The sequence below is a fragment of the Convolutriloba macropyga genome, chromosome 5 (assembly GCF_964194025.1).
Source record: "Convolutriloba macropyga chromosome 5, txConMacr16.3, whole genome shotgun sequence".
Taxonomy (NCBI): Eukaryota; Metazoa; Xenacoelomorpha; order Acoela; family Convolutidae; genus Convolutriloba; species Convolutriloba macropyga.
The window spans coordinates 50,529,036-50,542,810 of record NC_134472.1 but is presented as its reverse complement, the minus strand read 5'-3'; the positions used below and the strand labels follow the sequence as shown (position 1 = coordinate 50,542,810).

The following is a 13,775-nucleotide window of genomic DNA, read 5'->3' as shown; positions in this document are numbered from 1 at the left end:
CCGCTTTACTGGCCAAGTCAAATAGTTCTTCATATTTCTGTACCAGTTTACTGAAGACATCCCTCAATTTAGAGATTAAGCGTTCAACTTTAACCTTCCTGTCTTGAGAAATCTATGACATCTGTGATGTCCTTATGGATGTTACATAACTCAGACTCTAGGTTATATCTTGCATTAAAGAGCTTTTTCAATTTTTCTTGCTGTTCGGCCATGATCTTAAAATGGCTGATTTCTCAAATTAAAGTAAATTCCAAACGATCACACGCGATAAAGCGCGACGAAATGGGAGACAAAAAGGATGGGGCGTGAAGGACGGGTGAACGGCGCACAACGAAATGGCGAACGGAACGGAACGGGCGAAAACGCGCGTAGGAAACGGGCGACGCAACAGACGGTACGGAAACGCGGAACAAGCGACGCACGAGGAAACCGGTAACGAGACGGTCGGAACGGAAAAACATGAAATGGAAAGACGGTACGGACGAGGCGGAAACGTCGGCGACGGCGCGCGACGAAACGGGAAAACGGTAATGACGAGGCGGAAACGTCGGCGGACGGCGCGCGACGAAACGGAAAAACGGTGCGGACGAGACGATAACGTCGGACAAAACGGGAAAACGGTACGGACGAGACGGAAACGTCGGGCTGACGGCGCGCGACGAAACGGGAAAACGGTACCGACGAGGCGGAAACGTCGGGTGGACGGCACGCGACGAAACGGGAAAACGGAATATCACGAGAGGGAGGTAAGCCACAAGCGAGGAGGCGGGAAAAGTTCAACGCTAGCAGACCACACCAACAAACTCAACCAAACAAACTAGCCGTAACTCCAGAATAAACTTAAGTCACACCCTAGAAAGAGGGAGAGAGGCTACTGCAGGTAAACTAGCACAAGCATTATGGGGCTTCAACTAAGGTATCAAAACATCAAAACAATTTACGGCAGCGAAGTAGTATAACCAAATGTCGCAAAGGCCAGGAAATTTACTAGCCGTAATTCCAGAATAAACTTAAGTCACACCCTAGCAGACCACCATACCCAGACAACAAAAGTGCATACTACCAAAATTAATAAAGCTACAACAAAGTGCTAGCAAACAAGTGTGGTGAAAGTCACGAAACAAACCAGCCGTAACTCCAGAATGAACTTAAGTCACACCCTAGCGAGGCACAAGACTAAACAACCAACCAGCATACTAGCAGAAAACAATTTTACTACAGCAAAAACTCAACATACTACATCATACATGACAACATGATAGATCGAAGGAAAAAATTAGGCGGAGAAAAACAACTCTGAGTGCAAGAAAAAACGGAATGATTGGATACGAAAACGAAAAACAAAATTTTGGGAGAGCAACGTTGATGAAAAATATACGAGAATTGTGAATGGCGAAGTTAAGGAACGAAAAAGAAGCGGACGGTACGGTACGAAAACGAGATACGAAGATAATAAGAAGACAATTTTTTTGAGCCAGAGGTTGTGAGTTTATATCTCACACCATTCTCTGTCCAATTTTTTCAAATTTTGGTCAATTTTTTGCAAATTTTTGATTACGGAACGGCAATCCAGTAAATTGGACGGTTTTAAGCTTGAAAGTACGATTTATCAATATTCGGTATTGATTTTCTAAATTTTTTGATTTGCCTCAAAATTGACCAAAGATTTTCAAAAATGAACAATTTAGCATTATGTGCTCACATTTTTTTCTCATATCTGAGGTCAATTTTTTTGCTATGTAGCCATATTGGACCAATTTGTCTGAAATTCCCAACATTTGACCGAAAATTTTCAAAATCGATGTTTTTTTTCTCTTAAAAAAGTTTCTCAGCTCCCTTCTCCAATAAAGATTGTATTTCGCTGAGACTTGTCAAGATAGTACTACTTGCTTTTCTTTACAATCTGGCGGAAAAAGATTTGTAATATTTTAAGTCTAAGTATGTATAAAGGTCTCTCAGCTCCCTTTTCTAAAAAATACGCTATTTCGCTGAGACTTGTCAAGATAGTACTACTTGCTTTTCTTTACAATGTGGCGGAAAAGGATTTGTGAATTTCAGAAGCTTTGCTCTAAGCGAGCCTCAGGGTTTTTAAACTCAAAAAATTATGAAGGGTAGGTTATCGGCAACCGGGGAAATTATCCGAAAAAAAGGAGTATGAGTCAAATTAAGAGGGGTTAGCTAGATTTGCCGGTTTTTGATCAATTTACGACAATCAGAAATGTTGTTTTATTGGATGAGTCTTACAGTTTTGTTTATGCCGCTAGTTGCAGTAACGCTTCTCTTCTAAGTAGCAACAGCGAAGAACTGAACAAGTAAACGTGTCATCCAATGTCCAATCTGGGGCATCAAATAGGGTAGGACTGATAGCACTGCAACTGAGGTGTGAACACATCATTATAGTCCAGATGAAGGCACCCTTGCACATGTTATATCTGAATTTCTGCCTTTCGGCATTGCCCTTGTCCAATCCGCGGAGTGTAATTTGTGGATGATTGTAAGAATAAACGAGGAATAGTGAAAATGTGTTGAGAGAGAACTTCTGCGTAAGAACCTATCTAACGTAATCTATAAAGTAAAGCAAATAATGGGTTAAGTAGTAGTCAAGTTTCTCCAGCTATAACCAAAGAAAAGTGATGGGGCATAAAGGATTTGGCATTAATTTAGTAGACTTGCTTTTAGATTGTTCACATATCGGAAACTGACAATGCAGACTGGCAACCCGTTTTAAGTTAATACGATTTGGGGTTTTCTTTCAACACGGTGGTTCGAAAGCGGAGCGGTACCGAAAATATAGCGGCACCAGAAATGTAGGTTCCCGGGTCGCGGCACCAAAATGTAGTTGTATAAAAACTCAATAATCAGACTACCGGAACTTTAATTCATATAAGCACTCTATATCATAACGTTAAGGCAACTGTTTTCAAAACGTACAATCTATTTTATCCAACTATACTCGCTTTACATCAAGGCATAAACATTATATCGAAACTTTACGGCTTCTGTTTCGTAGCATCATCACGGCGAAAAGCATCGTTTACTTACAGGCAAATCTAGCTTGATCTTTTTTGGCAGGTATTTGTCTGAGTTGATTTTCGGCTCAGATCGGTCACCAATACGTTTTCGAAACATAAAAATATTAAGCCTAAAAGGAGCGCAATCGATTCAGTATATTAGTAGGCTCAGCGAAAATAATGTTAAACGAACTTTTTCGGAGCTTTCTACGTATATTAGAAGAGAATTTGTGTGCATTTAAATGGTTAAGAAATATGACGTATTAGATTGCTCATTTCTCGCTCTATTCAAATAGCGTTGCTCATTTACTCGGTAACAAAATTCAATGGCAGAGTACCTCAAAATCGGCCAATTTTTAGTGGCCGGGAGCAGCTGGTAATTTTCTTGGAAATTTCAGAATGTTTCACTTAGCTTTTCACCAGACAGGAAAAATACATTCGAGGGAAATGCTTATCATGAAGTCTAAATTTCGTGCTGTTTCGTAACATTTCATTAATTTTTCGGTTTCTTTTTTTGAATTTTGTAATAAATTAGAGCAAGCGTAAATTCGCCATCTTGAATGCTTTTCTCAATTAACCTGTTTTTTTTTGCCGCAGCTATTGAATCATATTATATCTTTCTGATTATCGAACAGTAAAGAGATTTTATTGACTTTTAAAAGGTCGTTACAGTGATTTCAATAGTCATGCCCAAGCCGCATAAAACTCTGAGACGAAAGCGAAACAGATTCTAAAAAGGCCGCGTTGCAATAAAATACCATAAATCATAAATAGTCGACAATGGACCTAAACTGGTGAATAATCTCTATAAAGATGTCGAGTTCAGGAAAAGTTATCATCATAAAACAAAGGAAACGTTCAAAACTTGCGTCACTTTGCAGCCAATCTGAATCTCCCAAGTGTTTTGAAAAGATAAAGTGACTAATGAATTGCTTCTGGATAAAATTGAGCACAGAAGATCAATTCAAAGGTAAAACTTCAATGCGTTAATACTGTTAAACCAATTAGCCAAAATATATTAAGGCGAAAACACTAAGGAGTACATTAATATCAATTCATATCAACGTTTCCTTATTGAAGGAATTAAAAAGTTCATGTTACAAAACTTGTTTCCTCGCCGTAAAAATAAAATTAATGATCAATGATCTTTTATGGTTTTTTGGTTTTATGCAGTTTAATGCAGTCAAATTTGTCTGATCGCTGTATCCGTGGCAGAAAGTTGAGGATGACATCATTAGGAAATCATTAGATCTTCTAAGTGAAAAGGTTTCTAAATTTCTTTTTTCCGAGGAGTTATCAAGCTTTGGGATATTTGTGATTATTCATATTTGACCTGATTTTGATCACTTTTAGTATCATTTATTTTTCAATATTAGTTTTTTTCACCAAATTATGTATTACGCTAAAACCTAGAACTGTTACGTGTTTTTGATAGACGCGCAGCGATAGCAAGGATAAATTTGGCCTAACCGTTTATTTTCGCTACTATCAAATAAATTCCGTTTGTATTGAAGAACTATCTTTAAATAAAACGTTTTCACGCTTTTTTTTTCAAATACAGAAATGTGAGTTGGCAGTTTTAATATTCAGATTCCAGTATTGACAGACTACATTTGCGTTCAAATGCGACCAAAAGAACACATTTTACCTTTTTCAGAGAATAGCTCATGATCTGTGGGTCTTCTACAATATTTTTTCCTTAGTATTTAACGAAACCTTGCATTTTGCCTGCATTTGTTGTTCCTATGGAGTACTATCAATTAATAGCATTAATCAAAGGTCACATTTTTGAAGAGAAAAAAGAAACTTGTCTAACGCTTCCAGCAGACTTTTTATCGCTAGCTCTTATGACTTTGTCCATACACATTTTCAAAAATTGTCTTTGAATTCCTGAACTTTGCCATCTCATTTCATTCAGTTTGTAGCTTAGTCTCATTACTGACAGGTGCTTCGATCTTTCTATTAAAGCGAACTTTAATCTCTTTCCGGGTTTAATGTTTAAACTAATGGTTTCATGATTCCGATATTACAACATTCAAAAAAATTTTGTGAATTTTGGATGTAGGTCCGTATTTGCGCCCATTTCAAAAGAATGTTTTAACTTTGCAGTAAAGGTTTTTCTTTAAAATCAGGTTCCTAATGAGACAGAAACTAACCCGTTTTAATGCCTTCAATGTATAGCTTATCAACTTATATGTTTTTCCAAAAGTTTTCTTTCAAAATAGAACTTCGTGAACGGATCTCATTATTCACTGATCTCATCGACGTTTTTGGGCAGTGGAAATTGGAACCATTGTTGTTTTTTATTGTTCCAGTTAATGGTTTTGAGGCTTTGAGACTGGTTTTTTATAAAAATTGTGAGTTATGGATATTTGGGCATTATTTGTAGTTCAATCGGTTCTCTTTTCATATAGTTCCCTTTAAAACATGTCCAATTAATTGTCAAAAAAATCTCAAGTAAACATATATTTTTTTGAATTAAAAATTGGTGATTTTATTGGCCTCAATATTGTAAATTTTTAGGAATTGTTTGAGAATGTTTAGTTTGAACTTTTTACGTTGTACTTTTATGACTTATTCTTACCAATGACAGGTGTTTGGCATAAGGCGCTATTTGTAAATTTGTTCACTAGTTTTTTTTGTTACAAACTAATTGCTGTTATTCTTTTTGAAATCATTAAATTTGAAGATAATTCCATGGAATTTTGATCTTTGCCATTTTTTTTCTTTTTTCTTTTTCTCCGTTAATTTGTAACTCTCATTAGGGACAAGTAAACTTTTTGTTCTAGAGATTATCAAGTTACTATATTTAATATAAATGTTTAAATGCGCTATTTTGACTTTGTTCCGGAATCTTTCCGTGAAAAAATAGACAATGCCGTAAATGCAAAACATTTTTTTTCAAAACTGATTTTTTATGATTGCTTTATTTGTTTGATTGTTTTTTCAGGCGGCCTCTTTAATGGCAGGTTTCATCGGATTTCTATTGCTGCATTATTCAATTTTTTAGTGGTTTGAGCTCGTAACGACCAAGTACTTTCCAACAAGAGATGAATTTCCAAAAATGTCCTCCGTTTTTCAATTGGTAGACTATTAAGACAAAATTTTGGATAAACGGGGTCAAAAAACTCAAATTAACCAGCCTCCTTGATAGAATCTATAGAAATCTGATGTGAGAATTTTAATAGAAATGCTCTAACAATTCCTCTTCAGAACTTTTTTGACGGTTGTTTTTGATTGCGTTATAACAGGAATTTTTTTAAAGGTTAGCTTCGGCAATCACTTGGTAGCATTGCAATTTTTCCGTTGATTGGTTAACCTTGGCACCCACCACAACATTTTCGATTTTCAAGGGAGAACTACACGTTGCAACAATATCTGTGTCAATCTACTCATTTTTCAGCTGAGAGTTTTAAACCTGCATTCAATTCTGTCCATTTTTTTGTTTAGCAGCAAAATTCTATGCGAATTTCTCTAGCAGCAAGTTCTACAAGTTTAAGTGAAATGAGATAAAAAAAATTCTCTTTATTCATATGGATGTTTTTTGCAAACTTTTATATTCTCGTTTTGCTACTTTTTACAAAAGCTTTTTTTCGTGAGAATTTGGTATTTACAAAATAAATATGCAAAAATATAGCAAATAAGTTGACGATTTTAGAAGGTTGCATCGAATGATCACTTAGAGGTGTTTTCTAAATCAAAAACTCATTTGAAATCAGAATCTTTTCAACTTTTGGTAAACATCAATGAATTGTAAGGCAACAAAACGACAACGTAAATTTTAATAAGCATTTCAATATGTTTATTTTTGCGAGGAGCTTCAAAACTAGAAAGAGCACAACAAATAATTAAAAAATACTAAAAAAATGCCGGTTATTGCTTATTAAAAATATTTTTGTCAGAAACCTGAAGAAACTATGGCGTTCTGAACCTGTAACTGGCTACAGGAAATCGACAGAGATAAGAAGATAAAAACTGATTCAAGAAATTTTTGCTAAGCGATGCAATTCTCTAAAAACGTAAAATGTAGATAATCCAAAAAATTTAATCTTAACAAAAATTGCCCGTCAGCCGCAAAACTTCCAAATGAAATTAAAACAACAAATCGACAGAAGTTTCAAATGTTCGCAAATGTTCGAACAAGTTATAATTTCCAAATAAGCAAAGCTGAGAAAACAACTATCATCGGTTAATTTTTGAAATATTTTACGCTTGTTTAACGGGTTGCGTCTGATTATTCTCTATGCTTGACTTCCCGGGATTTTTGATGCTCGACGGGTTTTTCGTTACTTATTATAAATCAAAAATCCATAAATTTTTTACCACTTTGGCTTCAATGTAAAATACAAGTTCACGCCAAGTAATTCAAAAAGTAAAAATTTCAAAATATTCAGAAATTTTCTTACGAGTACCAGCCGACATCGAAGAGAGCCTAACGGCAGACAATTAGTAGAACCAGTCTGATTTTGAATATATGAGAGCTGAGGACAGCCACAATTCAACTCATTGATTTAATGTGTATTTATTAGGTGCCGACAATTGTTAATATATTTGTAAATATGAGAGTAAGTTATTTTTGGTTATACATTTGAAGGTGCTTTTTTTTTCAAAAAAATAATACCAAGAAAATCATAATAGATGAATTCGGATTATAAATCAATCAACTGAAGTAATCAACTTGATCTCATTTTGAGCCAATAAACACTTTCAAAGTGGAAAAAATATAGCTTAGTTTAGCCAAACATTTCTTTAATCTTTATAACTCAATAACTCACCAAAAAACTTCATCGAATACCTTCATCGAAAAACTCTCAACGGGATATCTTTTGACATTACAGGCGTCTACCGGTACCAAAGGTTTGAGTAAAGTTATTCGTTGTTATTATCAGATTTCACTTTCCCTATGTTAATATATTGTGTGTGTGAAATATGCCTCTGAACTACGCGGACGAAAAAGTGGTGCCTATATGGAAATTCCAGTTAGCAATTTTCACTTCTTTACTGAAAGTTGAAAAGTGAAAACTGCATTCCACGGCAAAATATGTTTGCCGGAAGCGCGTTCCTCGAAGAATTGTGCAGCAGATTAATTGCAGTATAATCCCTCATTTTAGTAATCTTAAAACATTGAATCAAAAAAATTGAGCGGCAAAAGGATTAAAAAAGATTAAAATTTAGAGAAATGCCCTTACAGCCGAACCTAACTACTTTTAACGTTTATTTGATCCTATTTTTCATTTTAAGGCTAATAATTGCTTTCTGGAAACCACTTTCACAAAACTTAAGCGCTTTGAACGGACGTCGGCATTGAACGGACGTCGGCATCGGAAAGCGCCAGCCACTTTCTTTGTTATTAGATTTTTTTCGCTACCGGTAGACGCTTTTCATGGACCCCACTTGTCTTTCTACGCAAATTAAATCGATCCGTTGAGCAAAGAAAACAGTTTGAGCATGTCATTGGAGCCCGTTGCTAATACGGGGTGGGAACCATTGTAATAACAACCACAAAAAACTTCTTTTCCAGTAGACTTACTGTATTGGTTGTTTGTGGGTTCAAGCAGTAGGGGAGGCGCGTGTCTTTTGGTGGTGGCCATTTTATGTGTCTGTATCCTGATGGCGGCTGTTTGGTGGGTCAAAGTTGACATGGTAATAAAAAGTATGGATGAAAAATAAGCCATAATTAGGAAGAGAGATAATGAACTTTTAGCTGATGATGATCGGTGGTTAACCGCAGAAGAAGAAAAAGGCATTTTCATCAACTAAATAACTGCTGCTGGCTTGCTATTCAATGCCGCGTGTACTCAAATTTATTGTGAGAGGAAACGCTATTTGAGATGTTGATCGTATTCCCTCTAAAAATATTGAAAATCTTTCTCAGTTTTTATTGGTTGATACTAAACAAACATAACACACCGTGAGGGAAAGTAATTTGTATGTGGAATCTTTTAATTGTGCGAGAATTCACTCAAATGAAATAATTTTTTGTTCGAACCCGAGATGTCATTTAGTTTTCCCCTTTACTTTCTGAATGGAATACCACTGTTGGTTATACTCTTTCTCATCCAATTTATGTTTTATTCAGACGCGTTGAAAAGGAAATGTAATCGAATATGTATTGAGTTCTCAAGTTCAAATTGAGGCTTTTAGTATACCATGTACAGCTAAAAGTTTCATAGGAAACTAAAGTATTTATTTCCAGTAGCACTAAATTTATTTCACTATATCTAACTATAAACTTTTTCACTTTGTTATCAAATATTCACAATTTTTCATGCAACATTGCAAAAATGCTCTCTTTACTAAATTTGTAAATTTGTCTTGTCGATAAAATTTTTCCCCAGCCGATAGGCAAATTTACAAGTTAATTATTGTGTCTATTTTTATAGAGAAAGCAGGAAGTTATTTTATTGAAAGGTGGAAAGAATCTGGTTACAATTTTGTATATTTTGCAGAGAGAATGGTTGTCATACAATAGACGATTCAACCGGGCGCAAAAATTAGTAATATTTCATGGAAATTATAATTACTAGATTGCCCTGGGGATCGCTGCCATACTCTTGTTTCCATGAATAAGTCACGCCTATACAAGGTGTAGAAATTCATCAGCTATTCTATATTGTGCTGATTGAGAAAACAAAATGAAATATAGTAACTCATTTTTTATTTTTACATTTTTAGTACAGTACTGTCTTATATATGCAAATACTGTTATGGTACGTGAAAAAATGAAAACCTAATTCGCAACGCATTTCGAAAATAAAACTGAAGTTTCTTTCTGTGAAAATTCCTCAAAGCGTAACTTCTCCAAGTTTACTTGAATAAAGAGTTTAGTTCGATTGGCTAATTTTTGAGAAGCGCTTTCAAGCATTCATTACTGGGCCTGAAAATGAAAGCGCATGGCTACCGGGCCATGTAAAATGATTATTAGGCTATTTAGGCAAATTTCAAGACCATTAAAAAACGACGCCCTTAATGCACGTTTTCACGTGTAGATAATCGAAGCAGGCGGGAGACACAAAAAGGGTGCAATCTATTAAAACGATTTATTTTTGGAGCATGTTGATGAGTACAAAAGAAAATATATTATATTTCCTTTAAACAACTCGGTATTGTTAAATCTGATTGAACAATTTATGTATAAACCATGTCCTCTACAGAAGAAAGTTTAAGCTGCTAAAAAACTGAACCGGTAATGAGCCTGATTCTGTTTTATCATTATAACAACTCCTCCAAGAAATTCAGTTAATATAGAAATTCTGATGGAGCATTAACTAGCAGGAAATAATTACGAATTCAAAATTTAACTAAGAAATTTAGTTTGTAATTAAAGTTAAGAATTTATAAGGAATAAAAGAGTCTCCTCTACGGTATTGGTGTTTAATGTAGCAGTGTTTCATTTGAAAAAAGAATTTAGTTTTCAAATTAAACAGAGCATTTTTTGGTAGACACCTTTTAAACTCAACTAGGATTTACTTCAGCTAGAGAACTTAAGATTGTCATAACAAAAAGTATATTGGCTCATGGAGATTCTCAATGTACTAGAATAAATTCATGTGAGAAAAAATAGAGAACCCGAGTCGGCAAAAAAGTTAATCTTGCAAGATCTTGCAAGATTCTTTCAAGATCTTGCAATATTAACCTCTTCTTGCAAGATCTTTCAAGAATCTTGCAAAAATCTTGCAAGAATTGACTTTTTCTTGCAATATTGAATGAATTCCTCTCGACCCTAAGAACTGAGAGCTCAAATTTTGTTGATAATTAGGAACATGTGAACCACGAGAGTGTCAAAATGAAATCCGTGCCATTACTCCAGTGAATTGTTTAAACATAATTCTTGCTATGCAGATTAGTTGGTATTTCCGTACACTATTCAGAAAGAGTCATAAGAAAAACCAGCTAGAAGATTCCTACTAACAAATTCCTACTAAAAGACCATGAAACCTTTTTTTCCAATTTTTTTTTAAATGCTAGCGTTCGAGGATTGGTGATGATAAATCCAATCAAAAATTGCGCATAACAGAGCATACAAATAATTCGTAACAATTTATTACGTTAGCACAAAATGCCAAGGATCTTGATTGGCATGTAAACTCGTTTGGCAGTTAACAAATCGTTCAGAAAGGACAATTTTTATCTCAATTATGCTAATTACCTCACCAAATTGGTCAAATATATTTACAAATAATTGGCATAAAATGACAGAAAACGTCTTATTGAGGTTTTGTTCATGAAAAAATTGAATTAAAAAATGCCTATAATGTTGAAACCAAAGAATAATGGGAAAAATATATACTTTTCTTTTTGAAACATAAAAGAATGAAAAGAAAAATTTCAATTATGTTTATGATAATGCTTTGAAGTTTCGTTTCGACAAAAAAAATGGGCCACCAAATTTTAGCCGGACTTGTGTTTATTGAACTTTATTGAACCGGGCTTGAGTCTTAGAGCATTTCAGCGCTGAACCAGCACTTTTGAAGAGTAAAAACCTAATTCAGTTCTGGAACAGTGCTTTTCCAGAAAATGTTGAGTTTCCTTATGTGCAGATATTCAGTAGAATTAAATTGAAGTCATAGCGTTCGCCCATGCTAAATGTATCCTGTAAATTCTGAAAATTACTCATGCGCCAAAGTTAAGCCTGAGCAGCATAAAGTCATATTTCATTGCTTTTAACGGGGGGTCACAGTAGTAGTATACACGTTTTTTTTTTCTTTAGCTAGTTTGTAGGTTATCTTCACAGAGCCCGCTTAGCTCATTGGTTACGACTTTCTACTTAAATTAAATGTTACAAGCACCCAAGCGGAAGTTCGAGCAGCGTATATATCAACATTGTTGGCGGGAATTAGGCTGAACACATTATTTTTCATGGCGACTTGTAAGAGAGCCGAAGTGAAAAGAGCCGATTGAAAAGCAGCCAAAAATTTATTCAAATTATTAGTCGATAAGTTACGATAAATGTTACAGCCAATTAAAATGCCTTTTGAATTGAGACTATCAAATTCTCAACTAATCATAATCGAGTTTTTGAAAAAGAAATTTAAATATTTTTCAGTAAAAGAAACTAAAAGCGGATCAACAAATAATTATCTTGAAATTATCACAGGCCATGGCCATGCCTCAGCGGCTTATGGGACTTTACATGAAACTATCACAACCAAAAATGAGACCAATTAACCCACTTAAGTAGTTTTTATGGTAATGAACTAACAATTTAGGGTAATTAAAGGCACTTTTTTGCCTTTGGCTTTTTTTTAAATCAAGTCAGGTTTCGGCGCTTTCTAACGTCGGCTCTTTATAACGTCGGCTCTCCTACACGTATCCTTTTTCATGCAGCAAATTATTGTCGAAAATTAAGACTAGTCTGTGTAAATTGTTACATGAACGGAGTACTGGCCATCCAGAACGGGTCACCAATCTCCGGGAGATAAGTTTCTATTTAAATGAAACCTTTCTTTTAATTAGTTTTTTGACGAATGACAAAGCGGCTAGTTTTCTGTAAATAGGCTGCAGCTAATGTTTAGAAAACTAGGATTCATTTCCCAAAATAACCTTTAATATGGCTGAATCTCCACTGATAGATTTTGACAAACATCTTCCATGAAATTGTTTGATTCAATTTTGTGTGATACATATTCACTTGAACAATTTACAGTGCATATTTGTGTCTAATTTTCCAACTAATGACCTGACATAAAGTTGACATATCAAGATTGTTAGATTAAAAGAAGATTGTAAGTCTGGAACGGATTGATTTTTGTTCTTTTGAAGACCACGAGAACTAGGCAATTTTACTATCAAATTTTGAAGCATGATATTTTTTTAAGATTTCTTCTGTACAATTAATTGAGGAGAAATCCTCCAATTTTACTCAATTAGTTGCTGAGAAGAAGTATTTATAAAAAGAGTACAGTGGCTCAAGATTTGATAAATAAATCACCTAGTTCTCATTGTCGGAATCTGAAAATTGATCAAACTGTCTCATCACGATATCTAAACGTACACTAGAACGCCACCTTGCTAGTTTTTCAGTAGTGTTTTTAGTTCGAAATTTTTTTCTAAACGTTCTCAGTAAAAGTAGCAAAGAACTCTTTTTTCAATTTTCTGTGAAATTTTTGCCCATATCTTGATAAAATTACATTTTTTCAGTTTTCTCTGTTATCGAGAAAAATTGGTGGTGTTCTTTTTCAGATGCCAGCTTAAGGGGTTTATAAGATTTGACGTCCCAGGTGCCGTCCTCATTTGTTATATAGTAACTTCTTTGATTCACATAACTTAATTTGTAAATAGTAGGGGCGTAAAAAATTCTCTTATAAATGATTCCAAAAACCTTAGAAGGGCTTTCGAAAACCATTTCTTATAACCTGCCGTTTTCGCAGGATTTTTGAGTTCTTGCCAAATCTGAAATTTCGTACTGAGAAAGCTGTCCTGAGGAATTTGAGAGAAGTAGAGACCATTTTTCTCGAACATTTCAACAAGGCGGTTTTGGTTTGTCCTGCAGTCAATCTATTTAGAGGAAAAAGCATGATCAGTAGAATTAAAGTTGTGGACAATGCGGATCCAGCTTTCACATAAAATAAAACTTTTTGCGCGAAGATATATCTCCATTGCAACAAAGATTTAGCGTAATTTGTGTTGTCTTGCTAACCATATTTTACCGTTGTCTTGAAAATACGGTACAATTTTTGTGATATTGAATCAGCCTCAACAGTCCTGCAATTTCCAGATATCCGCTTAACCGTTCCAGTAAATTCTTGGTCTGTTATCAGTGTT

At 34.7% G+C, this 13,775-nt stretch overlaps 1 protein-coding gene across 1 annotated transcript in view; it reads left to right on the top strand.

The window, feature by feature from the left end:
* The first annotated feature begins 335 nt into the window (after positions 1-335).
* The window catches only part of LOC142340404 (uncharacterized), a 141,283-nt gene continuing 127,843 nt past the window's right edge, over positions 336-13,775 (top strand). The window contains exons 1-2 of the mRNA XM_075390982.1: positions 336-746; positions 5,962-5,980. Of these exons, the coding sequence (XP_075247097.1) occupies positions 336-746; positions 5,962-5,980 (430 nt within the window). The remainder of the gene's footprint in view (positions 747-5,961; positions 5,981-13,775) is intronic.